At 45.7% G+C, this 25,639-nt stretch overlaps 4 protein-coding genes across 10 annotated transcripts; 2 read left to right on the top strand and 2 right to left on the bottom strand.

Moving 5' to 3' along the window:
- Window positions 1-799: 799 nt before the first annotated feature.
- LOC117579578 (tudor domain-containing protein 3) lies at window positions 800-3,686 on the top strand. Its single transcript, XM_034265505.1, has 4 exons — window positions 800-958; window positions 1,011-1,095; window positions 1,154-3,265; window positions 3,339-3,686. The coding sequence occupies exons 1-4, from the start codon at window positions 924-926 to the stop codon at window positions 3,612-3,614; spliced, it is 2,508 nt and encodes an 835-aa protein (XP_034121396.1). The 5' UTR covers window positions 800-923; the 3' UTR covers window positions 3,615-3,686.
- Window positions 3,687-4,441: 755 nt separating this feature from the next.
- On the top strand, window positions 4,442-5,194 carry LOC117580297 (H/ACA ribonucleoprotein complex subunit 2-like protein). Its single transcript, XM_034266780.1, has 2 exons — window positions 4,442-4,774; window positions 4,849-5,194. Exons 1-2 carry the CDS (start codon window positions 4,524-4,526, stop codon window positions 5,078-5,080), a joined length of 483 nt encoding a protein of 160 aa, XP_034122671.1. The 5' UTR covers window positions 4,442-4,523; the 3' UTR covers window positions 5,081-5,194.
- A 1,582-nt stretch (window positions 5,195-6,776) lies between these two features.
- LOC117580294 (probable helicase with zinc finger domain) lies at window positions 6,777-18,218 on the bottom strand. 6 transcript variants are annotated; one of them, XM_034266776.1, is made up of 7 exons: window positions 18,083-18,218; window positions 16,806-16,886; window positions 16,314-16,748; window positions 15,630-16,242; window positions 9,068-12,658; window positions 7,871-7,954; window positions 6,777-7,468 (listed from the first exon to the last, which is right to left on the bottom strand). In XM_034266776.1, the coding sequence occupies exons 3-7, from the start codon at window positions 16,626-16,628 to the stop codon at window positions 6,843-6,845; spliced, it is 5,229 nt and encodes a 1,742-aa protein (XP_034122667.1). In that variant the 5' UTR covers window positions 16,629-16,748; window positions 16,806-16,886; window positions 18,083-18,218; the 3' UTR covers window positions 6,777-6,842. The 6 variants fall into 6 exon arrangements, with proteins under 6 accessions (XP_034122667.1, XP_034122662.1, XP_034122666.1 ...); XM_034266771.1 differs by having other exon boundaries at window positions 7,871-12,658; XM_034266775.1 differs by lacking the exon at window positions 7,871-7,954 and having other exon boundaries at window positions 6,777-7,082; window positions 8,457-12,658.
- Window positions 18,219-20,016: 1,798 nt separating this feature from the next.
- Window positions 20,017-21,100, bottom strand: LOC117580296. 2 transcript variants are annotated; one of them, XM_034266778.1, is made up of 3 exons: window positions 20,802-21,100; window positions 20,378-20,742; window positions 20,017-20,314 (listed from the first exon to the last, which is right to left on the bottom strand). In XM_034266778.1, exons 1-3 carry the CDS (start codon window positions 20,827-20,829, stop codon window positions 20,093-20,095), a joined length of 615 nt encoding a protein of 204 aa, XP_034122669.1. In that variant the 5' UTR covers window positions 20,830-21,100; the 3' UTR covers window positions 20,017-20,092. The 2 variants fall into 2 exon arrangements, with proteins under 2 accessions (XP_034122669.1, XP_034122668.1); XM_034266777.1 differs by having other exon boundaries at window positions 20,017-20,742.
- Between the last annotated feature and the right edge of the window lie 4,539 nt (window positions 21,101-25,639).

Genomic DNA, 25,639 nt, shown 5'->3' with positions numbered 1-25,639 from the left:
CAACTTTCCAATTCCTGTTCTCGTCGTCGGTTATGTTAGCGCTTGAAACCGTTTGCATTTTTTTTTGTATTATTCTGAGCTCACATACCCTTCAAAATGAAAACCCTCAAGACTTTATGAAGAAGCTTGCCCCTCAATATCAAAATAAATTGATTTTATGTGACCCTTATATGATTTATATAATTTAGGATGAAACGGATATAAACATCTAAATATGTATACAAATAATGACTTAGGCAACTGACTTTGCGTTGCAAATATTTTCCATTAGAGTATTCAGAGTCACGGTGTGAACATGCATGGCGTTTTGACGGAACGGGACATGGAGACATGTTTGCTGGCAAGGCGGCTGCCTTGCACATGTACACACACATTAACACTTGCACATTTTCCTCCAACTCCCAAATTGTTGTCCAAATCTTGATTTGCCGATTTATCTTTCAACTTCAGCGGCATTGTTGCCTCCATTTACTCTCTTTACTCTCTTTAATTTACTCTCTGTTTGCTAGGAACCCTCTCGTAAATTAAAACAGATATATATTTTTCGAGCTGCTAGCAACATACCAACGAATATCACAAAATACTATCGTCTGACTTTCTAGATTTTTTTCGGCCTGTTTTTTGTCGATCTGAGTACTGCCTGGCGTACAGCTGCTAGAAAGTAACTTGTGGGCACACAAATTTCTTATCGGTTCCATACGAATATCATCCCTGATTTTTTTGAGACCCCTTATTTTCGATCTGAATACTAGGCTTTACTCAGCAATTGGTACTTGGATTTCTGGCAATTTCCGTTACTGCCATACCGAAATCGCGATAGTGGGGCTTTGCTACGCGCATCTCTAGTGAGTATACATCTAACAAATTTTCCATCTCTATACGAATTCGCTGTGAAGCTTGCAAAAATACGTACTCATGAAAAAATGGAACTAGCCAGAAAATTGCGTGAAAGCGGATGGTAAGTGAGCCATAAAAATCTCGAAATCGATAGACACTAACCGCTCACACAGGCACCTAACGGACGACGGCATCAAGACTCTCACCGCCGCTGTGGTGGGTGAGGACACTCGCAAAATTATTGATGAGGCACTGAACGTGAGTTAGTAGGCGGACCGGCTGACAGGCGTCTAAAAGCTGTTCTTATTGATTTCAGCGCGATATCCGCGACATTGGCGGTGGAGCTCTACCTGTTAAGCGCGACGATGCCCCTATTGCCGGCTGCATTGTACTGCAGGTTCAGCGGGTCCGTAATATTGCTGCTCCCAAGTGCAACGAAGAGTCAAAGACGGCGCCGCGCCTCTTACAACTGGACTTGACCGATGGTCAGAATTGCATACAGGGTCTGGAGCTGGAATCGGTGCCGGCGCTCAATCTGAACGTGGCGCCCGGCTCAAAGATCTACTTCAAGGCGGAGAAGCTGCAGCTAATGCAGGGATTCCTCCTGCTGCGTCCCAACGAACTGCAACTGCTGGGTGGTCGCGTCGATGCAATGTACGAGAAGTGGGATCTGGCCCGCACCATGCTCAAATATGCTCGATGCGGGCGTCCGTTGAACGGAACGTCCGTTCCGCCGCCCTGGGTGGCCTTTGGCAAGAAATTCGACTCGACGACTGACCGCAATTTTAGGAGCCACGCCTTAAGCGATAAGGACAAGCCGGCCAGAGAGAACGACGAATTCAATGCTATGCGCAGTGAGGCCATTGCAATGGCCACCAAAGCCGGTGGCAAGAAGGTCTTTGGTGGCGGTGGCCAAAACATCGTAGACCATAACATCAAGAAGATTCTTGACAAGGGTTTCTCCGAGGAGGAGGCCAGAAGCGCCCTGCACGTCACCCGCAACAATTTGGAGCGGGCTCTGTTCAACCTCAAGCGCCGCAAAGATTCCGGCAGTGGGCCCGTCGAAATGGACGTGCGGCCCGGTCGCAGTGAAAGGCACGGCAGAGATGGCAAACGAGGCGCCAGCAGCAAAGATGAAGCCGAGGCAGCCAAACCAGCAGCCAATGCCACTCTCTTCGATTTTCTCACAACTAAACTGCCCGCAACGGAGGCAGGCACAAGCGTCACCACCACCGAATCCTCCGCTGTCGCATCCACTGCCAACAGCTCAGTATTCAAGCAATTTGGCTCCCGGTTCGGGGAATCTTCAACGGCTAACAAATTTTCAGATCGTTCTCGCTTCGAGAACAATGTCTCGAGCAGCTTTGCCGCTAATCGTGGCGGTTACTCTGGCCCAGGTCGTGGCGGGGCGCGTAACAGAGGCGGTGGGCGAGATGAACGTCCGCCCAGAGAGGAGCGACCGGCACGAGATGATCGCCCACGTCGGGAGGAGCGGCCACCTAGAGATGATCGTCAACCGAGGGATCGCGGGGGTGCATTAAATGACCGGGGCAGTGGACGCAACAAGCCAGAGCAGGCACCAATAAAAAATTCCAATCGCAATGGCCCTGAAAATCCACCAATAAAAAGCAATCCAGAGGTCAAATTTGAGCCGGAGGCTCCGAATTCCAAGGACCAATCTGCTAACCGTCGTGGGAGTGAGCGTCGAGGAGGCGGCTCATTGCGTGTTGAGAATGGAACTGGCAACAGACGACGGCCGCAGGGAATTAATTCGGGAGCAGGAGCTGGAACTGCAGCAGCTAAGCCAGAGCCTAAGCAGCAGAACCATTCGGGTGAGGACTTCAATTCGCGCCTGAACAAAGTCACCGAAGACACTGCAAATCTTAAAGTGAGTGCACCGAAACGAGAGAGTCAGCCACGCCGTCAGCGAGGCCAAGGACAGCCGAACCGTCAGCCAACGGAGTCTCCGCAAACTGCACAGGGTTCACAGTCTTCACAAAAGCCCGAAAGGGCCCCGCAGACTTCGCGGCAGCAGCATCAGAACCATCAACCCCATTATAATCCATTCAAGCAATCAATTGCCAACTACAGTCAATTGCCCAACGGATATACATATGACCCCAGCAAGATAATGGGTTTCCAGAGCAAGGAGACAAACGAGTTCGCAATGAGCCTGCTGAAGAGTCAGGGCACGGGTGCCTCGGCTGTCTCTGCTACCTCGGCTGCTCCAGCGGGGTCTATGGCAGTCCAAGAAGTTCTGCAAGTGGCAAGTCAGCCGTCTCCGCCGTCTCTTTTTGCCGGCATCAATCCTCAGCCACGGGCGGTGACTCCTGGAGCGGCACCCCAGCAATTTGGAATGTTGCCCTGCCATGGATGGATGTGGGAGAAGGGCGACTTGTGCATGGCCAAATACTGGGATGATGGGCGCGTAAGTTTCAAAAAATTCCATTTCTCGACATTGACCCCCACTAATTTGACCACCTTATCCCCAATTCCGACAGTATTATGAGGCTGAGATAACGGGAGTCTCGGATAAAACTTGTGTGGTCTTCTTTATGGGCTACGGAAATCATGAGGAGGTTCTTAAAGGCGACATTCTGCCCATTACAGATGCCCAGAATAGGCCCCTGAGTAATGTGCAGCATGGGGCACCGCAGCCGCTGCAGGAGCAGAACCAGCCCCAGCATCAGTTACAGCAGCAGCACTCGCGTTACCGCAGCGATCGCCAGACCCAGCAGCAGCAGGTATATGTGCCACCGCATAAAAGAGAACATTGAGAAAGCCCTTGAATTCACTTATAAATCCATTGAAATTTTTCGAATAAACAACTTTACAGTGTTTTCAAATTATTAACGTCGCTCACATCAAGACTACTGTACGCAGATTCGTTAGTTGCATAAAGAGTATAGTGGATAGGGAGCCAGGGTCTTCGGCTCTTTTTGACGTGGGTAGTATTAAATTTGAAGGGGATGTGAGCTCAGAAGCAAAAAAAGATTGCAAATGTTTCAAGGCCTAAAAATTAAAGCTCATACATATTTATGTACATACATTTATCTGAAAAGATTTTCCTGTAAGAAATGAATTTGGTAGCAATGAAGTCGTGAAGCGACGGCGATTATATAATATGCACACAATTTAAAATAAAGCAGTATAGAATCTGCGTGTACAACAATTACAGCTTACAACTACAATAACAGCTTTTATTTGTATATTTATTTCTTGCCAACCCCCAAGGGTCCTGGCACCAACCCCCACCCCAAATTCTGCACATGTCACACGCTAAACCACGAAAACAAAATTAGTACATCAAAACGAATTAACATAGTAACATACGTTACATGCGGTGTCCATGTGAATCAAGACAAAACAGATTTCGAGCGCTTAAAAATAACAAGCAATACATGTGCATCATTGGCTGCGTTTTCTACACGCTCGGGGTACGCTTCACGCACACAGCGGTTACGTTTAGCCTCCTCAGAATGACCTATCTATAAACTGTATGGCTAGTGGTGCTGGGATTTTGGCAAAAAAAATATCACGATATAAATATATTATTGAAAAAATATCGATGTATTGATATTTTGATATATTTCTAACAACCCTAGTTCGCGGTCACACTGCACCAACACGTGTTTCGGTCAGCTTGAATAAAACAAAATATTTTAAAAATCTATATTGTTCAGAATATGATGAAGGTAAAAGTAGAGCGCCCTGGTGATGCCAACGAGTCCGTCCAGATCAGTGGAGATGTGACCATTAAGGAGGAGGAAACCTATGACGACAAACTATTGTTTGTGAATGCGATAGCCAAGCCAATGGCGGGCAAGAAACTCGCCAAGAAGTGTTATAAACTGGTGAAAAAGGCCATGAAACACAAGACGTATCTGCGTAATGGACTTAAGGATGTGCAAACGCGTTTGCGCAAGGGGGAAACAGGGTTAGTATGAGTTATCTGCAATCTGCATGGGAAGAGCCAAAGCTGAGGACCCAATCTTCTTCCTCCGTTAACAGCATTTGCATCTTTGCTGGCGATGTGACACCTGTGGACATCATGTGTCATCTGCCTGCCGTCTGCGAAGAAAAGGGCATTCCCTATGCGTACACCCCAAGTCGTGCAGACCTAGGTGCCGCCATGGGCGTCAAGCGGGGGACAGTTGCGCTGCTCATCCGTCAGAACGATGACTACAAGGATCTGTACGACGAGGTCAAGGAGGAGTTGTCCGGCCTGAATGTCCCCATCTAAGCCTTTAGAATTAAGTTTTGTATTCACTTTAGAATCTAGTTAAGCTTATCGAACTAATAAAGGTCTGTAATCTACCCTGTGGTAGCTTTCGCTGCCGCCAAAAGAATTCAAGCATTCGGCCTTTTCTTTTTTTTTTCCTGTCCCTTGGGGATCTTTTTTTGTATTTTTTGTTGTAATTTTGTTCAAAAGTATTTTCAGCGGAGCTGAATTAATATAAATTTGTGTGTACATTTTCAATACAATTGAGGGGCGGGGCAGGGATTTTGTTAATGTCTCATGTTATCTTTGTATGCAAGAGGGCTTCGTGATAAATGAGTTTTTGCGTGTTTAGTTAGTTTTTTTTTAATTTTACGTAAAATGTAACACTAAATGCCGTGTTTATTCGTATTCGTATTTATTACCTAGAATCTTCGTTTAACAAATGACGTGAGTGTGTGTTGTTGGTTGGATAATTTAAAGTACAATGATTAAATAATTGTAGTTTATATGTATGTATGTATGTAAACATCTAATCTAATAAGTATGCTTGCATATATATGAAGTCTCTAGCCAATTAGTATGAAAAATCAAGGATAGATTAAATACTTGTATCGAAATTGAATTGTGATCGCAATCACAAAAACGGAACAAATGATGAACGGGATGGATGTGTGTAAAAAGATGATTACACAAAGCAGTAGGGACTGTAACGGTAATTAAAACACACATCAGATGATTTTCACTGAACAAGGAACAAATAATTCGTACAATACGTAATTTATGTATGTATGTATGCATGCACATGTGAAGTACGCCTTTTAGCCACTTCATATATATAAACATATATGCATGTAGTATATTGTGAAGTACAATTAAGAATAATAAATTGTGTTTAAGTGCATGAAAAAATTTAATATTTTTAGTTAAAAATGTTTTTGAATAGTCAACTGCTGTACAAAATTGAAAGCGTTACATTTTATAACCGAGAACTAGGGGTATACTGTAGAGAAAGACCAAAGTTTTACGTAGCATATGGACTACGGACTAAAAAATAGAAAGAAATTTACAATACAGTTTCCTTGGATTACCTTAGATCTAAAGCTAACTACTCGTATGCATCATGCATTTAATAGTTATTCCATAATGATTTTTTTTTAGTTTTTTTCGTTTATTTATTTTTTTTTTTTATAGTTTTTTGTTTCAAGAGTCTAATCGATACGGTTTTTTTGTGTTGATTTTTTATGTGTGGTTGTAAGGCTGCTCAGAGCAATCCATTGGATGCTGCGAGCCGATAAATGACGCCTGTGGCGTACTTAGGGGGGTGGGGCAATAGGAATATGGATCAGGATACGGTTGAGGATCGGACTGGACCGGAATCGATACGAACAACATCCTGCTGCGGCATTTGGGACGAGTTTTAGTAACCACTAAACATTAACTAAATATGTTTTTATATTATTAATTAACCATAATAATTCACACGTTCATCTTAAGGCTATTGTAATAAAAATAATTTTTCAATTAAAATTAAAGCAAAATAAGGATAGGGGGCAACTATAATTAACAAGCAGTTCTTTTTTCTTTTCTTTCTTTCTTCCCTTCATTTTCGTTTTCCGTTTCCCTTTTTTTTGTTTGGGTGATTGTTTAATTTTTTTGTCTCAGCTAAGAAGTTTTTCAATTTTTTCTTTGTTAGTTTTCTTTTTTTTTTGTTATTTTATTGTTTTGTTTGTTTTAGTTTAAGACCCTTTGATGCCACAACAGGAGTTCGACCGTTTCGCGTGCCTCACTGAAAATAGTTGTAGAATCCAGTTGTGGCCTGGCCCAGCTCCCGTATGGCGGCGAAGGGATCCTTCTCAAGCAGCTCGCTGCTTCCCGCCTGCGAAGATTTAGCCGTAGGAGCGGCATGCGGCTGCGACTGCGTCTGCCCTACTCCCACTCCACTAGACGCCGATGCCGCCTGTGGGCCCTGACTCAACACCGCCGCATAGGTGGTGGCTGCGGAAGACGCCTGCTGCTGCTGTTGATGATGGTTGTTGGCCTCCGAGTGTGGCACTGGCAGCGGCATGGACTGGAACAGGTCCATTTCGTGCCCGCCTTTTAGAGCATTAAAATTGTTGTACAGCAAGCCTTGCACATGGTCGGATGACTTCACGGAGTGATCTGCCACAGCGTTGTTTGCGTGGAACAGGGCCTCAATTAGATTGGTACTCGTGTCCAGTCCGGGCATGTTGTTGCAGCTGTTTCCAATGCCAATGCCATTCCCGGTGAGGGCCTGACGTCGGTAAAGCGGAACTGAGTTTCCATTGCTCAACAGTCCATTGGTGCCGGAAACTCCAGCGTTGTTCGATCCCACGTTAATATGCATGTTAAGGTTGTTGTATGGCTTGTCATTTAGCAGAGGATTGCCAGCTGGTGGATAACAGAAGGCGAATGATTAGAAACGGAATAAGTACACTCTTAAATAAATTAATGCGAAGCTTCTATCTCTCATCAGCAGTTAGTTGCTATGTTAAATCCCCAGTCTCTTTAAGCTTATGATACCGGGATGCCTGCCGTTGGACCTGTGCTTACAATAAGAATCTACCATCTCTATCAGACAGCATTCGTTGATTATTATGATTTTTTATGATGATCAATGTGCAATGTGTCATCATCGTCTGTGCAACTGTTTGCAGAATTGAACATTTTCCCCATTTTAAATATGTAAATAAAATAATCCTATTATTAGCATCAAATTATAAATCGAACATATCATTCATGCTTTGCACAGTGATAAGAATAGTGATTCCATCCGGCATCGCACGTCCTTACCCATAAAGTTCGAAGTGACGCCTCCTAAGTTGTTGGCGCTACTATTGGGCGGAGGCTGATGTGCTCCAGGACCAGGGCCTGGTCCTCCTGCCTGTGGCGGCCCGCCAGCTAGATGACCCGCATACAGACCCGGTCCTGGACCAGGTGGTATCTTCGCCTGCTGCTGCTGCTGCTGTTGTTGCTGCTGCATCATGGCAAAGAGGCGACTCTGTTGCTGCTGTTGCTGTTGGAGCTCTAGAGCATTTAATCCATTGGATAGAGAATGTCCCGCGCCAGGAGCACTTGCCGTGCTGGCCACCATGCCCAGCACATCTCTCAGTATGGGCTGGGCAATATCGTTGGCTCCGTTCATGATCGAGTTGAAGACCAAATCGATTTGGTGATTAAAGTTCTCCAGCGGTGGCGACGCCTCCACTGTTTGTTGCTGAAGTGGCTGTGGCGCCTGGTTTTGGGGATACATCATGGGATACTGCGGCCGCTGACCCTGACCTCCCCCTCCGCCACCCGTTACATGGGGATTGTTGAGCATCGGATTGTTCACCATTTGCTGATGGGGGGGCTGCTTGAGTTGATGCTGATGTCCCTGCTGCTGCTGAAGGGTAGCCATCACCTGGCGCAGCATGTCCGCGAACTTGTTGGCCCCCTCCTGCCCTACAGTCTCGAGCAGCTTGAGGTACCACTTGTACTGCTCCTCCTTGGGGTTAAAGGCCATCTCATAGATGCTTACATTCGGCGGCAGCAGGTCGTGCGAAGGAGGACCAAAGCGCAAAGAATTTGGGGATGGCTGCTTTGCTCCATACATGAACGGCGGTTGCTGCTGTTGCTGCTGCTGGGGCGGAGCCAACGGCTTGTCGTAGCTGTTGTATCCGCTGCCATTGTGCCTAAGATATGGCAGCGGCGGTCCGTTCTCCATGGGACTCATTGGCCCGTTGGGTACGCTGCTACCCCTTTGCATGCCCTGAATTGGTGGCGGCGCTTGCTGCTGTTGCGGTGGCCCGTACAGGTGGTGGGGCGGAGGCGGGAGGGGCGCCTGGCCTTGGTTGTAAAGTGTCTTTTTGGCCAAATATCCCAGTTCGCTGGGGTTGCGTAGCAGCTGGGCAGCGGGCGGAGCATTAGGTGGCGGTGGCGGTACGCTTCCGCCCCGCAACGGCAGCGAGGAATTCGCATTGGGTGGTGGCGGTTGTAGGGATCCCGGACCTGGTCCTGGTCCTCGTCCAGGAGCAGCTACCGATGGCGGTTGCTGCTGCTTGTTGTTCGGGGGCAGCACGCTCCAAGGATTCGTCTGTGGAGGCGGGCCCCAAAGACTGGCATTTGGATTCTGGGGCTGCCCTTGTCCTTGCCCCTGCACGCCCGGCTGCTGTTGCGGTGCAATGGGTGGACGCCAGTGCTGCATTGCTGCGTACTGACCATAGGGCGGCGGTGGAGCTCCACCTGCCGGAGGAGGTCCCGGCGGTCCGGGACCGGGCATTCCCCGCAGATGCGGCGGCTGTGGCGCGCCATTGGGTGGAGGTCCTCGCATTCCCATGTGTCCCCCACCACCGTAGTGAGGAGGTGGACCCGGGACTGGGCCGTTGGCAGATTTTCCCCCGCTAACGGCGGCTGCCGCGGCCATCATGGCTGCCATGTGCGTGGAGTACATGTGCGAGAGCTGCTGGTTGGCAGCCATAGCAGCGGCCATCTGGTTCATCTGATGAGCAGCCGCTGGACCAGGTCCCAGCATGCCTGCGGCGTTAGCATAGTGGGCCGGGGGACCCGGAGGCGCATGGCTTCCGTGTCCGTGCTGCGGTCCGTTTAGATAAAGGGCAGCCTGGTCCCGCAAATAGGCCTCTGGCTGCAGGGCGCGTGGAACGAACTCCGGAGCCAATGGATTTAGTACGTAGCCACGCTTCAGCTCCACCCCGTCTAGCTGGGAGCGCAGGTTCGACCAGGTCAGGCCAAACAGAGACTTGTGCTCGTCACAGATCTCGATGAAGCGCTCCCAGACCTTGCGGCAGCGTCCGATCGAGCAGAGGGCCACGGGGTCGCCCACAACCGCCACGAGCGACTGGGCGCGGGTGATAGCCGTGTTCAGGAGCTTTGAGTTGCTCAGGAAACCGTAGTCCGTGTCTGCGTCTCCGATGGTGGCTGCGCAGGCAACTCCAGGTCCGCTTCCCTGCGGCATGCAGGTGCGCCTAGTCCGCACCGTAGACAGGAAGACGGCACGGAACTGTTTTCCCTGGACATTGAGCACTCGCTCCACAGAGATGCCGCCCATGCGACGCTTGCGCAACTCCGAGCGGATACGAAACACCTGGTCTGCATAGGGAGTCATAATGCCGATGCTGGTGTCGTTGAGTTTGCCCCAGGCGCTAGGCCAGCGCTTCCGTAGCTCGGAGACCCGCTCGACGACCTCGTATACCTCGGCATTGTTGTAGAAGGCTGTCGAATTCTTGTCCTGCACATCCTCGCCCCGCGTGGTGAAAAAGGTGAGCGGGTAGAAGCGCTCATGGCGCGGCTGCTTGCCGGAGGCCACCAGCTTCTGCTCATAGAAGAGCTCCGAGGTGAAGCGGATGATGGCCTCGTGGGCGCGGTAGTTCTCGCATAAGAGGATCTTGCAGGGGAAATTCGATGGGTAGTGGTCGTAGAGTCGCTCCAGCAGTGAGATGTGGAGCTTGCGCTCCTTGGCGAATGCCGAGAACAGCTCGGGGCTCATCTGCATGTGGTCTCCGGCCAGGACGATGCGGGTAGAGTCGTTGGCCAGGGCCAGTGGCATAATGGCTTCGCACTCCATGGCCTGGGCCGCCTCGTCCAGGAAGATGTGTGTGAACAGGCCCTTGGGGAGCCCCAGCGTAGCCAGCTCCATACTAATGCTGAGCGTCACGACCACAATGCGATGCCGCATGATGTCCTCTAGCGTGGGACGCTTGAAGTTCCCTACACCGTCCGTGATGCAGTACTTCTGGACAACGCCGTTAACTGTCGCGGACCAGCGCTTGTGGTAGTAGACTCGCAGCGGTGTGGCCTCCTCGAGGCCCTCCTCAATCCACGGGTGCAGGTACTCCTTAATGTACAGATCCGCCGCTGAGTTGGAGTGCGTGCAGATGAGTATCTTGGCCTCCGGCTGGGCCAGCAGTTGCTTGATGGCCTGCGCCAGCGTGTAGGTCTTGCCCGTGCCAAAGGGTCCGATCAGCAGGATCGGCGGCAGCTTGATGCTCAGCGCCGTGGTGATGGCATTGACGGCCTCCCGCTGCTTGGCATTGAGCTTGGGCTCGCAGGCATCGGCCCACTGTTTCTTGGGAGTCCATGGGATGTTAGGCTCCAGCTCCGTGGCGGGGAAGATCAGGCGGAAGTCTGTGATCTTGTCGACGGCGTTGTGCCACTCACAGTAGGGCATGCGGTTAAGCTGGAACTGGATATCCACGTCCAGCTCTGTGTCCGCCTGCAAGGCCATGGCCTCCACGCACTTGGCCGACAGCTTTAAGTAGATCACGTTCTTGCCTTTGTCCTCGATGAGGGCCTCGTACACGGGTCGCGTTTGATCAAAGGCGGAGGCAGAGGCGGAGGAAGGCGAAGGTTTTCTTCCAGCATCCTCCGGAGCCGAGATGTACACGCTGCTGCAGTTGGAGAGGATCAGGCGTCCCGGCGAGGTGTCCTCCGATATATCCTTGCCCAGCCGCATCAGGGCAAACAGTTCCCCAGCTAGCGAGTACTTGGCCGTGCTGGTGGCCATACCCGCGGGAGTCAGAATGTAGTTGGAGGCCACTGTTAGCCGCGTGCGGACATTGTAGCGAGCTATCTGCTCGTACCGGGCAATCTCCTCTACGTAGAGCAGCTCGTGGATGCGGGACCGATAGTTGTTCTGTGTCAGACGCTTCTCAACGATCGTGGATTGGGTGAGTGTGAAAGTGGCTGCCAGGGGACAAGGATAGCGCTCGAGCAGCTCCCGCTCGTGGTCAAGATCGCTTAGATACGCCTCGGTTTTCAGGTGGGTGCCGATGGTGGTCTCGAAGCGCGTCAGCTGGGTGTTGGCCACGTCCCAGCGTGTGGCCGAGTTGTTTATTATATCACGCTTGATTTCCTCGATCTTCTCCGCATCGTTCACTGGCAGCACGTCCACGCACAAGTGCCGCACCAGTAGCGGCTCCTGACCCACATCGAAGCAGATGGCTTGCCTAAACGTTCCGTAGATTTCCGTACGAAATTCAACGGTTACCTCGTGGTTCAGTGTAGCAGGCTGTGGAGACTCCTCTTCTCCTTCCGCCGGCTGTGTTTCGGTGGCGGTGGCGGTGGCCGCGGCTGCTGCCACCCACTCTTGGTCAGACTTGAGCTCCACTTGGGCCGATGCTGAGGCCTCGGCCGTGCCCAGCTTGATCGACTTGAGCGCAAAGTGATTACGATGGGCATCCTGCAGCAATGCCACCGCCTTGAGCGGCTGCTTCGTCTCCAGCTGGAAAAGCCACTCGCGCTTGGAGGTCTTCGAGCTGATGCTGGTCACTAGCTGCTGCTCGCACTTGGCATCTATCTCCGGCACTCGCTCGCACATCACCCTCTCCGGCGCCGTCGCCTGGATCCACCGCTCCAACACCTGTTCCGTGTACGACTTGCCGTAGAGCTCCTTCTCGCAGGCCTTTTGTACCCGCATACGGCGGTACTCGAAGCGCTCCTTCCACTCATTCAGCTCGTCCTGGCCGTGCGCCTCCACACACTGTGCTCCGTAGTGGCAGGTGTGCGCATCGCTAAAGGTCTCGCAGAGGCTGTACGTGTCCAGGGTGTAGCCACGAGGTGGCGGCCGCCATTTCCAGTCTCGTCCTATCCGTGGAACCAAATGTGAAATCAGTGATTGCAAATTCATGTTTGAATAGAAAATAAATACGTATATATACAGAAATGTACATATATGTGAAGTCACAGGTCAGACTGATCTATCTGAGAGATTGAAAGCAACTTGAGAGCAACCCTTCTTAGAGAAATCTACTTTCTCTACTTTCTTCTCAATGATGGATCCGAGAACGGTTTGTTTGTCCGAGTCACATATCAAATGATCATGGTGGAAATCGCCATTTTACCATCAATAAACCAAATGATAGGATTGGTCCTGGATAAGGTCCTGGACTATGATTAAACTCCTGGAAAATGGTGCATTGAGTTCTACACTAACCTACAAAACCACGATCATCGGTTGCAAATGCATGCTCTATACTGTTTTACACGACGCGTTTACTACCGGAGCTAATTACTTCGAATACAAATCCATTTTTTCCCGATTGTTTTTTAGAGGACCATTTAATCATGGTTTAGCCAATGCACTATGGGTAAAACCCCTGGGTGGGTATATTGTATTTGTGGGGAATAACGGTTGTATGTAACGCACAGAAGGAAACGTTTCCGACCCCATAAAGTATATATATTCTTGATCAGCATCAATAGCCGAGTCGATTGAGCCCTGTCTGTCCGTCCGTCCGTCTTGTTTGTCGGCTAGTTCTCAGAGACTATAAGAGCTAGAGCCACCAAATTTTGGCTCCGGACTGCTGTATGTTCACACTGAAACCAGTGTATTTCAAAAATGAGCCACGCCCCCTTCCCGCCCCCGCAAAAGGGCGAAAACCTCCAAAATCTACAGTTTTGAAGATAAAAGAAAACTAAAAACGCCATTCCGTAGGAAATGGCCATATCTATCAGATCACCAAATTGGGATCCGATCGGATCATTATTAAAGCCACAATGGAGAAATTAATTTCCAGTGGCTAAACCCACCCTGTCCCGCAGCTTTTGTTGCTCTTTTTACATTCCCTCATTCACACTGTGCTTCTGCTTCACTCGGCCCTGCCTCTGCCCACCCCCTGCCGATGCAACTACCGACTTTTAGCCCACCCCGTCCCGCAGCTTTTTTTTGTTTTTTTTTTTTTGTGTGCGGACGGTGCCTCTGCCTCTGCCTCGAGTCTGCAGTGTGTGGGTCTAGGGAAGGGCGGCGAGCTAAAGGAGCGTGTTGGTGTGAGATTGTAGATGTAGATGACAGATGAAGAAAAAATATAAAATTTGACAAAACACCGTTAAGGTGCAGATGTAGTACTGAGTCCCGGGTATAAAAGTTGTGACTCGTGAAAAGCGTCTCACACGTCCCTTCTCGTTTGTTTTGTGTGCGGACGGTGCCTCTGCCTCTGCCTTGAGTCTGCAGTGTGTGGGTCTAGGGAAGGGCGGCGAGCTAACGGAGCGTGTTGTTGTGAGAAGTGTTGTAGATGTAGATGACAGATGAAGAAAAAATTTAAAATTTGACAAAACACCGCTAAGGTACAGATGTAGTACTGAGTGCCGGGTATACAAGTTGCGACGCGTAAAAAGCGTCTCACACGTCCCTTCTCGTTTTTTTTTCGAATTTTACATTTGACATTTTACATATTTTCTACACCTGTCATCTACATTTACATTCATAATTCTCAACCCAACATGCTGTTTTAGCTCGCTCCCCTCCCCTAGAGCCACACACTACAGATTTATGGCAGAGGCAGAAGCCCCACATTGCAGAAGAGTGTGAATGAGAGAATGTGAAAAAAACAACAAAAGTTGCTGGACAGGGTGGGTTTAGCCACTGCAAACTAATTTCTTCATTCTGGCTATAGTAAGGATCCAATCGAATCCCAATTTGGCAATCTGATAGATATGGTCATTCCCTACGCAATTACGTTTTTAGTTTTCTTGTATCTTCAAAATTGTAGTTTTGGGAGGTTTTTGCCCTTTTGCGGGGTCGGAAGGGGGCGGGGCTAATTTTTGAAATACACTGGTTTCAGTGTGAGCATACAGAAGTCTGAATGCAAAATTTGGTGGCACAAAGAAGACGGACAGACAGACATGGCTAGGTATAAAAGTTGTGACGCATAAGATGCGTCTCAAACGTCCCTTCTCGTTTTATAATAGGTCGTAAATGGGTTCCAGCTTGTATGGGGCGGGAGGTAGGCTGGGTCCAAATGAACACATTTTTTTCCGAATTCTACGTCTAAAGAACATTCGTGCCAATTTATAGAGGTCTAGCTTTATTTTTGGGATTAATGCCTAAAAATCGGACTTTTTACCCATAGTCCAATGGCCAAAAATTCTGATATGTGTGCCAGGGGAACCAAAGAAAAATATGTACCTGTAAAAAATACCAAAGATATAGCAACACAAATTTGAGTGCAATTATTCGATATTAATATTATATGCTTTCTTCTGGCTCAAATCATTCTATGGACTACGGAAAAAAACAGTTGTTAAAGAGAGGAAAATCTTGAGTAACATCTTGGTCCCTAAATGGTCTAGTAACAAAACTTTGGATAATAATCGAAACACTACTGCATGTGTTTAAAACCCAGATTTAATGTTTAAAAGTTTGAAATCGCATCGAAATATTATGACACTTGTGTTTATGCTGCTTATTCCGTGGCGCTTCGCTTGGTACGGTCCGTCCAGGTCTATGTATATTTACAATAACTAGCATCAGAGGTCTCTTTTCGGACAGGTCTATAATGTCGCTAAACAAGGACCGGACAGTGACAGAGGAAATAGGTTTTTCCTACCAATCTGTGTGTGCCTGTGTCCCGTGAAGGCTTGGGCAACTGATGATTCTCCTGACTCTGACAAATACCGGACTGTTCACTGTCGCTTTAGGAAGCCTCACAGGTGGGTTTCGGATTAAGTTTAATTTTCTGTTGACTCGTTTTAATTATCAAACAAGTCTTAAACTCGAACGTAGCACGGCCGTTAGGAGGCACTGAATTTCTTATTGTATTCCGCATTGAACACTTACCCTCATCGCTCATGATCACCTTTTGATGGGCCTCGGTCTGGCAGTGCTGCCGAAGCTCATTTCTCGTCAGGAAATTTATGGCGCAGTAGCTGCAAGTGGTCGAGGGCGCCGCCTGATCCCCGCCGGATGCCGCATCAAGGCTGGGTCCATCAGCCGACGCCGGCTGGTGCTTGCCTGCCGTGAGCTTCATGGCCGCCAACAGGTCGTTGGTCTTGTGCAGATTTGAGTTGGAACTGGAAATGGTGCTGCTGCTGCCAGTGCTGCTGTTGCTACTGCTGCTCGCATAGCTGCCACTGCCACTGCCCGTTCCATTTTGCTGCTGCTGATGTTGTTGCTGCTGCTGTTCGCGCTTCTTGAGACCCTTGTTGCTAAGCAGCTTGCTGTACTTGTCCAGGGGCAGGTTGTTGGTGGCCCAGTGATCCAGCTTGGTGTCCAGTATGGCCATTTCATCCTCCAGTCGGGCATGCGGTATCTTCTGAGCCTGGGCCTTGTGCTGACCATTCATAATCATCTGGATGATGGACTTGTAGCGCTCCAGGGTCTTGGATATGTCCGAGAATATTTGCTGGCCGCTCAGCTCGTTGATCCACTTGCTCAAAAAGATCTCGGCATCCTACAGGAAAACCAAAGTCATCAGATTGATAATATTTAGGTGAATATTGGCTGAATCCACACTGAACTTACCCCATACTTGTGCATCTTGAACAAAGCATGGACGAGCCAGCGACGCGCACGCGAGACACTGGCCAGGCACTCTGTCTGCTCAGCCAGAAGGGTGAGCACCTTGTAGGCATCGGCCAGGCAGCCCTCGTATTTGCCCAGCTCCAGCAGACACTCGCAGCGACCTAAGAGGCAAGCAATCTGCTGATCCTTCTGCACGCGCGTCGACTGTGCTGATCCTGGAGCTGCGGAAATCAGCTGATCGTAGAGTGCCGCAGCTCGGGCCCAGTTCCGTCTTCGGACCATGTCGTGGGCCAGCATCTCCTTTTCAGCAGCCATCGATTGTGGGAATCGTTTACTCGTTGGGGCTTTCACTTCTCTTCGATTGGTTATTCATGCATGTGTCGGGTCCTGCGTCTGATCCTTGTCTTGATTGCTCGTCTAAGTCCTATAATGATTCTGATGGTGAAATTTAGAATCTGCTTCAGACTGGACCTCTTTTATGACCATACTTACATAAGTTAATCCAAATCGATTAAGAAATCGATTCTTGGCTTCTACATTAGGGTTTTATATACTTTTTGGGCATTATGTTTACTGCAAAGGAAGCAGAGATCAATTAATATTCGAGTGTGCTGTGGAGATTTTTGGCGGCCGATCAAATTGTTTACGGCCCAGAGCACATCTGTGATCCTACAGAAGTGGCTGCACCAGAAACCAGAGCACATTCAAAAATCCAACGCGTTCTTATTTATATTTTTCATTTGCACAATTTTCATTTGTATTTTTCAGTTACGCAAAATATTTAAACGCCATTTTCACTCTCACCGGCGGCCACTCTGCGACACCGGAGACCCAGGGCCAGGCACACGTATAGTAAAGCACTCAAAAAACATTTGCAAGCATAATTTAAAGTAATGACAATTTTTTTATTTCCTGTGCGTGTGTGTAGTTTGATGATGTTCGATTTTCGGCTTTTTTTTGTAGTAAATGACGGCCGTCTGCGAATGCTTATTATTGAGTCCACAAATATGTACAAGAAATCCAATTGTAGTATTATTTAATGTTGTTTTTGCTGCTTTATATACACAGGTACGTGTGCATGTCGAGTGTGTGTACATGTTTTTTCTTCGTTGGCTGTCGCCTTCTCAGCTGCCAGCAGGTGTTTTTCCCGCATTTCGGTTCTTATGTTTAAAGTTTTTACTAGTTTATGTACTAGCGTAAAACCATAATTTATTTAGTTATTATTTTGCGCAAAAGCGGCGAATTTAGCGGATTTATTTTACCATTTGTGTCTTTACGTGCTGGGCACAGCAGACAGACCAAGTGTTGCCAAGCGCCGGAAGTACCGCATGAAAGTATCTCGCATGTGGCAAAAAAAGTTGGTTTGGGGATATATTATTAGATAATTCATTTCAATTACTTTGTAACAAATGAATAATTGTATCTTTAGTTTGGACGACTTTTAAAATTTGTTGCAATATTTTTACAAGATAATTGTGATATCTCGCCGCATTTTACAACACTGCAGGCGAATGGGTTTTTACAAAACAACACCATGATACTGTCATATAAAATTGCAACTTATATATGCACTACACATGCATAATGCACGGCGATGCAATTCACTTTTATCTGATTAGTCGGTTATTTGTATTGCACATTAATCATTACGCGTGGGCAGCACACAGCCCTTGCCATGCAAATAACGCAAGTCAGAAGCCAGCTGTCACATATCAACGGAACAGAATTTGTGTTCGATTTCCTGATGGTTTTCCAGACATTTTCGTTACCTTTGCACTTATTCTCAAAGATTATTCACTACTTCCTAATTATATGTTATTTTACATGGTTAAGCACAAAACTATAAGAGAAAATGCACATCACTTCGAAAATTGTTAAAAATAAGTTATGTATGTATGAGAGGCAGTGCTGCCATTTTAGCTTATTTATGGCTACATTGACCATCTTAAAAAATATTATAAATGACGCGTGAAAAAAATAGATGGTTACATTTTCTGCTCAATACGATGAAATGTGTTTTTTGGCTACATAATACGGAAACGTAAAGCCAATACGGTGCGATTAAGTAGAAAATGTTATGGATATCAGTTGTGCAGATCTATCTAAATTGCGTTTCATAAGCGAAACATACAGTAATGAAAGAAAGAATGCAAACATAAAAATACTAGGGAACGAGAAGGGACGTGTGAGACGCTTCTTACGCGTCACAACTTTTATACCCGGCACTCAGGACTACATCTAGATGTAGAAGACATCGCCAACCCCTAGATATCGTTCACATTACAGAACACGTAGTAAAAAGCCTACTAAATAAAATGCATCAAAAAAATTGGATTAGTTGATCGTATTTTCCAATTTATGAGATATTTAAAACATAAATAAAATTGGTACTTTTTCCCTGCACATTCTGTGCAATAATGACCGCTAGGTTTCACATCAGATTTTTCTATGAAAATTTCTTGTACGCAACTTTGATGGTCACTCTTTTTCTAATACAGAGCGTTAAAAAGCGTGTCTTGGTTTTAACTTTTAAAAATTAGCTTTTGGCCACTGTTTCCGCAACTCCTCGCAACCAGTTCAGAATCAAAATCTCGAAATAAAAAGCCAAGTGCTGCTGTTCGGCCGAGTCGGAATTCAAATCAATTTAATCTCGTCTTCTTTTCAATTTCGATATTCACATAAGCCCTTTGCGCTAATTTCGAGTAAACAGCCACCAAAACTGGTCATTGGGACAATATTGCATCTGCCCTCAGCGGTGTTTTGTCAAATTTTACATTTTTTCTTCATCTGTCATCTACATCTACAACACTTCTCACACAAACACGCTCCGTTAGCTCGCCGCCCTTCCCTAGACCAACATACTGCTGACTTGCGGCAGAAGCAGGGGCAGCGCCCTCACACAAAAAAAAAACAAATATAAGCTGCGGGACGGGGTGGGTTAAAAGTCGGTAGTCTAATTGGCGGGGGGTGGGCAGAGGCAGGGGCCGAGTGAAGCAGAAGCACAGTGTGAATGAGAGAATGTAAAAAGAGCAACAAAAGCTGCGGGACAGGGTGGGCTTAGCCACTGGAAATTAATTTCTCCATTGTGGCTATAATAATGATCCGATCGGATCCCAATTTGGTGATCTGATATATATGGCCATTTCCTACGGAATGGCGTTTTTAGTTTTCTTTTATCTGCAAAACTGTAGATTTGGGAGGTTTTCGCCCTTTTGCGGGGGCGGAAGGGGGCGTGGCTCATTTTTGAAATACACTGGTTTCAGTTGAGCATACAGTAGTCCGGAGCCAAAATTTGGTGGCTCTAGCTCTTATAGTCTCTGAGAACTAGCCGACGAACAAGACGGACAGACAGACATGGCTCTATCGACTCGGCTATTGATGCTGATCAAGAATATATATACTTTTTGGGGTCGGAAACGCTTCCTTCTGTGCGTTACATACAACCGTTATTCGCACAAATACCTATTTACTATTTATTTAAATACCTATTTACTCTTTGAGTACCGGGTATAAAAATATTTGATATATTTCTGCCGAGTCTAGCTTCTTCTAAATTATGACAGCACTGATGTGAGCTGATCGCAATCGATTCGCAATGTTGCAGCAGTGTTGGCAAGTGCAAGGAGATTAATGCTGCCCAGTAAATGCTTAACCCTTGAGAGCGCAATTCAAGTATCCTTTATTACAGTTGAGACGACCTTAATATAATTGTACATTGAACATTTATTAAAATTACAGTTATGATGCAAGTAAAATTGACGTAGAATAACATTTATGCGTTAACGAAAGAATTTCTTGGCGAACTTGATGACCTCCATAGCTAGTTTCAGTTCCCGTGCGCCACGGACGCCGAGAGCCTCAAGATCTTCCAGTGTCATTTGAATCAGAACTTCTATGTCGATTTCCTGGCGAGTGAACATCTCCGTAAGGTGCTCGTTGCCAGTGCGGTTCAGAAGCGAACGCACCCGCGGACTCAGAGTGGGATGCTCCACCGGGGAGCCATGCTTAAATCGCGAATAGGTACTGTCACGCCGACTCAGCGTGGGATATTTAACGGGGGAGCCGTGCTTAAACCGCGAATAGGTGGTGTCACTCAAGCCGGGTTCGCGCTTCACCTTAATAGTTGGGTTGCACGAAGCCGAGGAACTACTCCCTTTGCTGGTACTGAGACTACCACTTTTTACTCCATCCTCCAAAGAGCCACCGTTTGTTGTGCTCTGGGTATTGGGCGAGAAAACAGATCGCGTGTTCAAAAATGATTGCGAGAAACGTGTTGGCCCACCACTCGAATGACGAGATGTGTGTCTTCGTGGGACACTGAGGTGACTCGGCTTCAGGCCCGTGGTTTCATCGCTGGAGTGATCAGTGGTCTCAAACTTAAAGACCTGTGTGGACAGCGGAGTCAATGGCGTCAGCGGAGATCCGGGATCTGCGGAAAAGTATCAATAAAAATGGGCTGGTTTGTTTCCTAATCATTTTGACAATTACCTCTCCAGGCGCGATTGTATCGTTCCATCGTGGGGCCGCCTTTGATATTTAAGAACAATTTTAAATCGGAACAAACACTGACGCAAATTTAACTTTCTTATACACGAAAAAGAGGCCTAACTGTAATTTACAGTTTTTGGCGGATCACAGTGTGCCCGTGTTATTGATCGAAATATCCCTTATAATTTACAAAATCCACTTTTACTACGACCCTGTTTAGGTCACACCCCTTGTATTTTCAAATAATTATATTAGTAGTTTTGACTCTTATCATATTTCCAGTATTTAAAAAACGCGCTTTATGTCACCCTTTTGTCCAATGCAACAAGAGTCTATTAAAAAAATACTGATACATATAGTAAATACACTACCGATTTGGCAACCGTGCTGGGTGACCATTTACGGTATATTTTATACTTTTCGGTATATTTTGACGTTGAAATTGTGTGTACGGTATATCGGTATATATGGTATATTTCGACAATTGTTCGGTATGTAAGAAAGAAAGAAAACGAATGCAAATAAAGGCTTGTATTTCTGTGCTCATAATTAAAACGCAGCAAGAGTCGGAGAGTGACATAAAATAATAATAAAAAATAATAATAATAAAGTTACATAAAATAATAATTAAATTAAAACGCAGATTTTGGGTAAATTTTTTTTTAGCTAAAATGCTTACAATAATTGGTATTTCTCTTGCGCTCTTGTCTCAACAAGAACTCACTTAGTAGTTTCTCGTTTCGCTCAGAAATGAAAATGGGAGAGGACTTCAGCTTGTAACGGTAGCGGATTAAATTATTGTTTCAGAGTAAATAGTCTAGAAATATCAAAATCCAAAATATATACTTGTGGTATATTTCTGTGGGATAGAAATCCCTGAGCACAGAAGTGCTCGATTTTTAGTGCAAAAATTAGGAGAGAGACCTCACCTTTTATTCGAAAAAAATAGAGCATGATGTAGTTTTTCGAAAAATTTCGAATTTTTTCATTGGTTGAAAGTAAAAAGTCGGAAAAGTATTAAAAGTATATATTTTCGATACAGAATTTCAAAGTACTTGTCGGGAATGGAATGTAATAGGAAGAATCTTAAATATTAAGATCTTCAAGGCAAATGGCAATGTACGAACTTGATTTCTACTAATAAAATTGAGAGGGAAAATAATAGATACTGATTTTCTTTTAAAATTGAATTTTATTTAGTTATCTGTTATTGAATAATACAAGCTGCACAGCTGTAGGCATACGTATGGCTTTTGAGTAAGGTTGCAAACCGTAGTGTGTCGTATTTTGTTGCTGCGAAACTTGCCGCAATGACCGCAGTCTCCTGGGCACTGCTGCGCATAGACGAACACTGGCGCATCTTCGAATCCCTGAGGGAGTTTGATAAATCTTTGGAAGTAAAACGGTTGTCCGTCATGATCTTTGACAGAGTCAGAGTGCGCTGAGCAAGAAAAGTGCAAAGATGAATAGTTGTAGTTGGTGTTTTTCTTGCTGGCATGTGTGTCTGTGCTGCCCTCCGTCCTCGAGCCTGATGTTAGGCAGGGATTTGGCAAATGTTTCGTGCATGCATGGACCTCGCGCCTATTGGTCGCGTTGTCATTATTTCCCCCGCCTCAGAATCTGGCGCCTCAAGTACTCTATTTTCGATCGCCAGGGGTTCAGGTATTGGGGCCCTGGAAAAACAAATGTTCGTTCTATAGCTTTTCAAATTCAATATCAATTCAATATCGTATTCAATCACTTCCTCAGTTTCGTAGCCAGTAAGAGCTTCTTTTAAACTGCAAATATAGAATTAGTTCCTTAATACAACACACAAAACCAAATTAGAAATTACTTACCGCTTGTCCATTTTCACTTTTAACTGCACTTTTGTTTATTTTTACGGAACCGTGGTCACACGCATGGTAGAATTACTAATAGGTAACGTCATCAGCTGAGTGGAGGATCACCAGTTTATTCACCCAGCTCTCTCAGATCTCAGAGAGGCAAGCGCTAGAGAGAGATAGCAAACGTTTTACGTTTTGCACTCTTCGCTTTTATTGTTTCTGCTGACAGCAAAGAAAAGATGTTCGATAATAAAAAAAAAACGAAATAGTTAAAAAAAAAAAACATTTTAATAGATATATTATAATAAAATCTTAATATATTTCTTTTGACCAATTAGTCTTTGTTTCTGCTTTTGAATTTTAATTCTTCTATTTACATTTTTAATACGAAATTTTATCCGCATTTTAAAGAAGAATTGTTTGGTTTTTGTATCCAATTCAATGTTATTGGAACTTTTTATCATATCACGCGCTATCAAGTTGTTAGATATGTGAACTGCAATCAAGCAATTTGGCGTATATTTTCATTCCCTATTCACGAACGTCATCCCACTGTTTTAAATTTGGGGGTGCATCTAGAGAACGGTCAGAGAGTATATTTCACAGCGTCGAATGCCGCTCAACGTGCCAAAACACCTCCAGCGACAACACTGACCAGTTTCTTTGCGATTTTTCAAAGCGATCCGTTCGCACGAACTTTGCTTTACTCAGAAATGCCACGTTATTACACTTGGAACGCTACATGAGAAGCGACTTGATCGACTTACATTAGCATTAGCTGAACTTCCTGCACACCCCGGTTAACAGCGAAAGTGGGACATACGCCATTTCCAAAATGTTAACATGATTACAAATAAACCTCTCTTCACCTGGAACTTCTACCACCTTGTACCGTCGATCAGCAAATTTACGAAAGTCAAAGGCTTTCGGCCTCTAACAAAAAAAAAGTCTAACCCAAAAACAAGCGTCACTACAATTTCCCCCATACCAAAATCACACTTTAGGGGAACAACACCAAAAAGAAAAATAAGAATTTACAGTTTAAGGTCTTTTGCATGAAATTTCCCTAAAAATTTCCTTTGCCTTGTGTCTAATGAGATCAAACGAATATTTTTGGCTCACTTGTACCGTACGATCTCCTAACATCTGTAACTTCCTTAACAGCTTATAGCTGGCTCTGTCAACTACCATGTGCTGGGCAAAGGCAAGGCGATATGGAGTCGTATTTGTTGTGGAATGAACCGAGGAACGGAGGGCACAACAAACGCTACTGAGCTGCTCATCCCAATTCTTTTGATCAGGGCGAACATATGACTTTATGGCAGCTATAACTGAATGGTTCACTCGTTCCGATGCGTTGGCTTGCGGAGCGTACAACGCAGTATAAGTGTGTAATACTTTTAAAGTAGAGAGTTAAAAATCTCTGATCTGAACTGCACACCATTATCTATTGACTATTGACTATAGACTATTGTTTCCGGAACCCCGAAACAAATCTTCTTCCAGATATCGAGCTAGTATGTCAGCCGTACATTTTTTTACTGGCTTTAGGAAGGGGAACTTAGACAAGTGATCTACAACGATAAATATACCTATATGACCAGATCGAATTCGGGGATAAGGCCCAAGAAAATCTACATAAAGTTTTTGGAAAAACCTATCAGAGTGACCCGTGTTCCCTAACGGAGGTCGAAGTGTGCGGGTGGGATATTTTGTGCTCTTACACACAACACAACCGTTTATATACTGTGAAGGTTGCAGACCAAAAACAAAAGGTTAGAATGTCTGTTTGTTTTTGGGGAACAGTCTTCTAATTTTATCAAGAAAATATTGAACCTCCCCCACTGTACGCATTCCAGCGAGAGCCCACATGCAAGATCAGAAGCTGTTATCTTGAAAAGCTCTCTCTTTCGAAATTGCATGTGCGAGCACCGTTCACATGTGAGCTTTTCTCTCTGCAAACATAACTTACGGCTAGCCCTTCGAGAACCTTCTTAGCTCTCTCATACACAGCTTTTTGAGGGGTAAAATAGTTAGGCTAAGTGCATGCTGCACAGAACAAAAATTGCATTCAAGGTTGGAAGACTTAATTGATGTGCGTGTAGAAAATATACAAAAACAAAAAAAAAACGTGGTGAAAATTTTGCAAAACCATAAAAGGGAACATAAACCAAATAAAAACCAATATAAAAGTGTTGTGGCTGCAAAGACGAAAACTTAAAAACCAACCCCTGGATAAGGTACGCCAAGAAAAAAATGAAAAAGTGACCTTATTACATAATTCCATGTATGTACTGTACATAGGTTATGATCCACGTGTGGCAGGAAATTGCTGACCTGGCCTGACCCTCGGTCTCGGAGGGGGGGGTCCGCTCCAGTACCACGATCATCCGTCCCTCTTTTGGTGCCACCGGACCTTGGCTGCAGGCGAAAAAACGGATGGACTTGGCGATCGGGACCGAGTTGTTTATATACATATATCTCACGCGCAACTATTAAACCATCTATTATATTATATCACCGCGCCTTGTGTAAAGAAATGTTGGTGCTTGCATATGTAGGGTGTGGAAAAATTAGCTCAGCGGTCATTGCCCTTGCGGCTGACCATACACCTATGCGCACTTAAATAGACCCACCTGACCGTATGTCACCTATTCTCTCCTTCTCTCAGGTTATTAAAATTGTTCGATGCCGACATTCTAAAAGCCACTTAAGGGAAGAAAAGTGAATCACAAAAATCTAGAAAAGAAAACTTAATGAAAAATTATGGATAGAAGAAAAAAAATAGAAAAGAAAATTGTTCAATAATATTAAATATTCCTAGACATTAACTTAGAAATAGAAGAAGAAAAACATGAAATTTATGCGTAGTTAATAATAGATTCTAAAGGGTGCATCATCGGTCTCATTGTGTCCATGGAAGGGTATTGGTAAAATACCTCTTCATAACGCTTCTTGTTATTTTGCATATTTCTACATTTCTTTAACAGTTAGAACGTGAAATTGGGCCCA

This window comes from Drosophila guanche, unplaced genomic scaffold (assembly GCF_900245975.1).
Source record: "Drosophila guanche unplaced genomic scaffold, DGUA_6, whole genome shotgun sequence".
In the NCBI taxonomy this organism is placed as follows: Eukaryota; Metazoa; Arthropoda; class Insecta; order Diptera; family Drosophilidae; genus Drosophila; species Drosophila guanche.
The sequence above is the reverse complement of the archived record's forward strand: the minus strand, read 5'-3'. Positions and strand labels throughout refer to the sequence as shown.

Coding starts and splice junctions, on each gene's coding strand:
- LOC117580297 (XM_034266780.1), top strand. CDS start 4,524: ATGATGAAGGTAAAAGTAGAGCGCCCTGGTGATGCCAACGAGTCCGTC. Junction 4,775..4,848: donor TTGCGCAAGGGGGAAACAGG/GTTAGTATGAGT, acceptor CTCCGTTAACAG/CATTTGCATCTTTGCTGGCG.
- LOC117580296 (XM_034266777.1), bottom strand. CDS start 20,829: ATGGAACGATACAATCGCGCCTGGAGAG. Junction 20,743..20,801: donor ATACAATCGCGCCTGGAGAG/GTAATTGTCAAA, acceptor ACTTTTCCGCAG/ATCCCGGATCTCCGCTGACG.
- LOC117580294 (XM_034266771.1), bottom strand. CDS start 16,628: ATGGCTGCTGAAAAGGAGATGCTGGCCCACGACATGGTCCGAAGACGG. Junction 16,243..16,313: donor TCAAGATGCACAAGTATGGG/GTAAGTTCAGTG, acceptor GTTTTCCTGTAG/GATGCCGAGATCTTTTTGAG. Junction 12,659..15,629: donor GGTGATCATGAGCGATGAGG/GTAAGTGTTCAA, acceptor TTCCACGGATAG/GACGAGACTGGAAATGGCGG.
- LOC117579578 (XM_034265505.1), top strand. CDS start 924: ATGGAACTAGCCAGAAAATTGCGTGAAAGCGGATG. Junction 959..1,010: donor AAATTGCGTGAAAGCGGATG/GTAAGTGAGCCA, acceptor CCGCTCACACAG/GCACCTAACGGACGACGGCA. Junction 3,266..3,338: donor AATACTGGGATGATGGGCGC/GTAAGTTTCAAA, acceptor CAATTCCGACAG/TATTATGAGGCTGAGATAAC.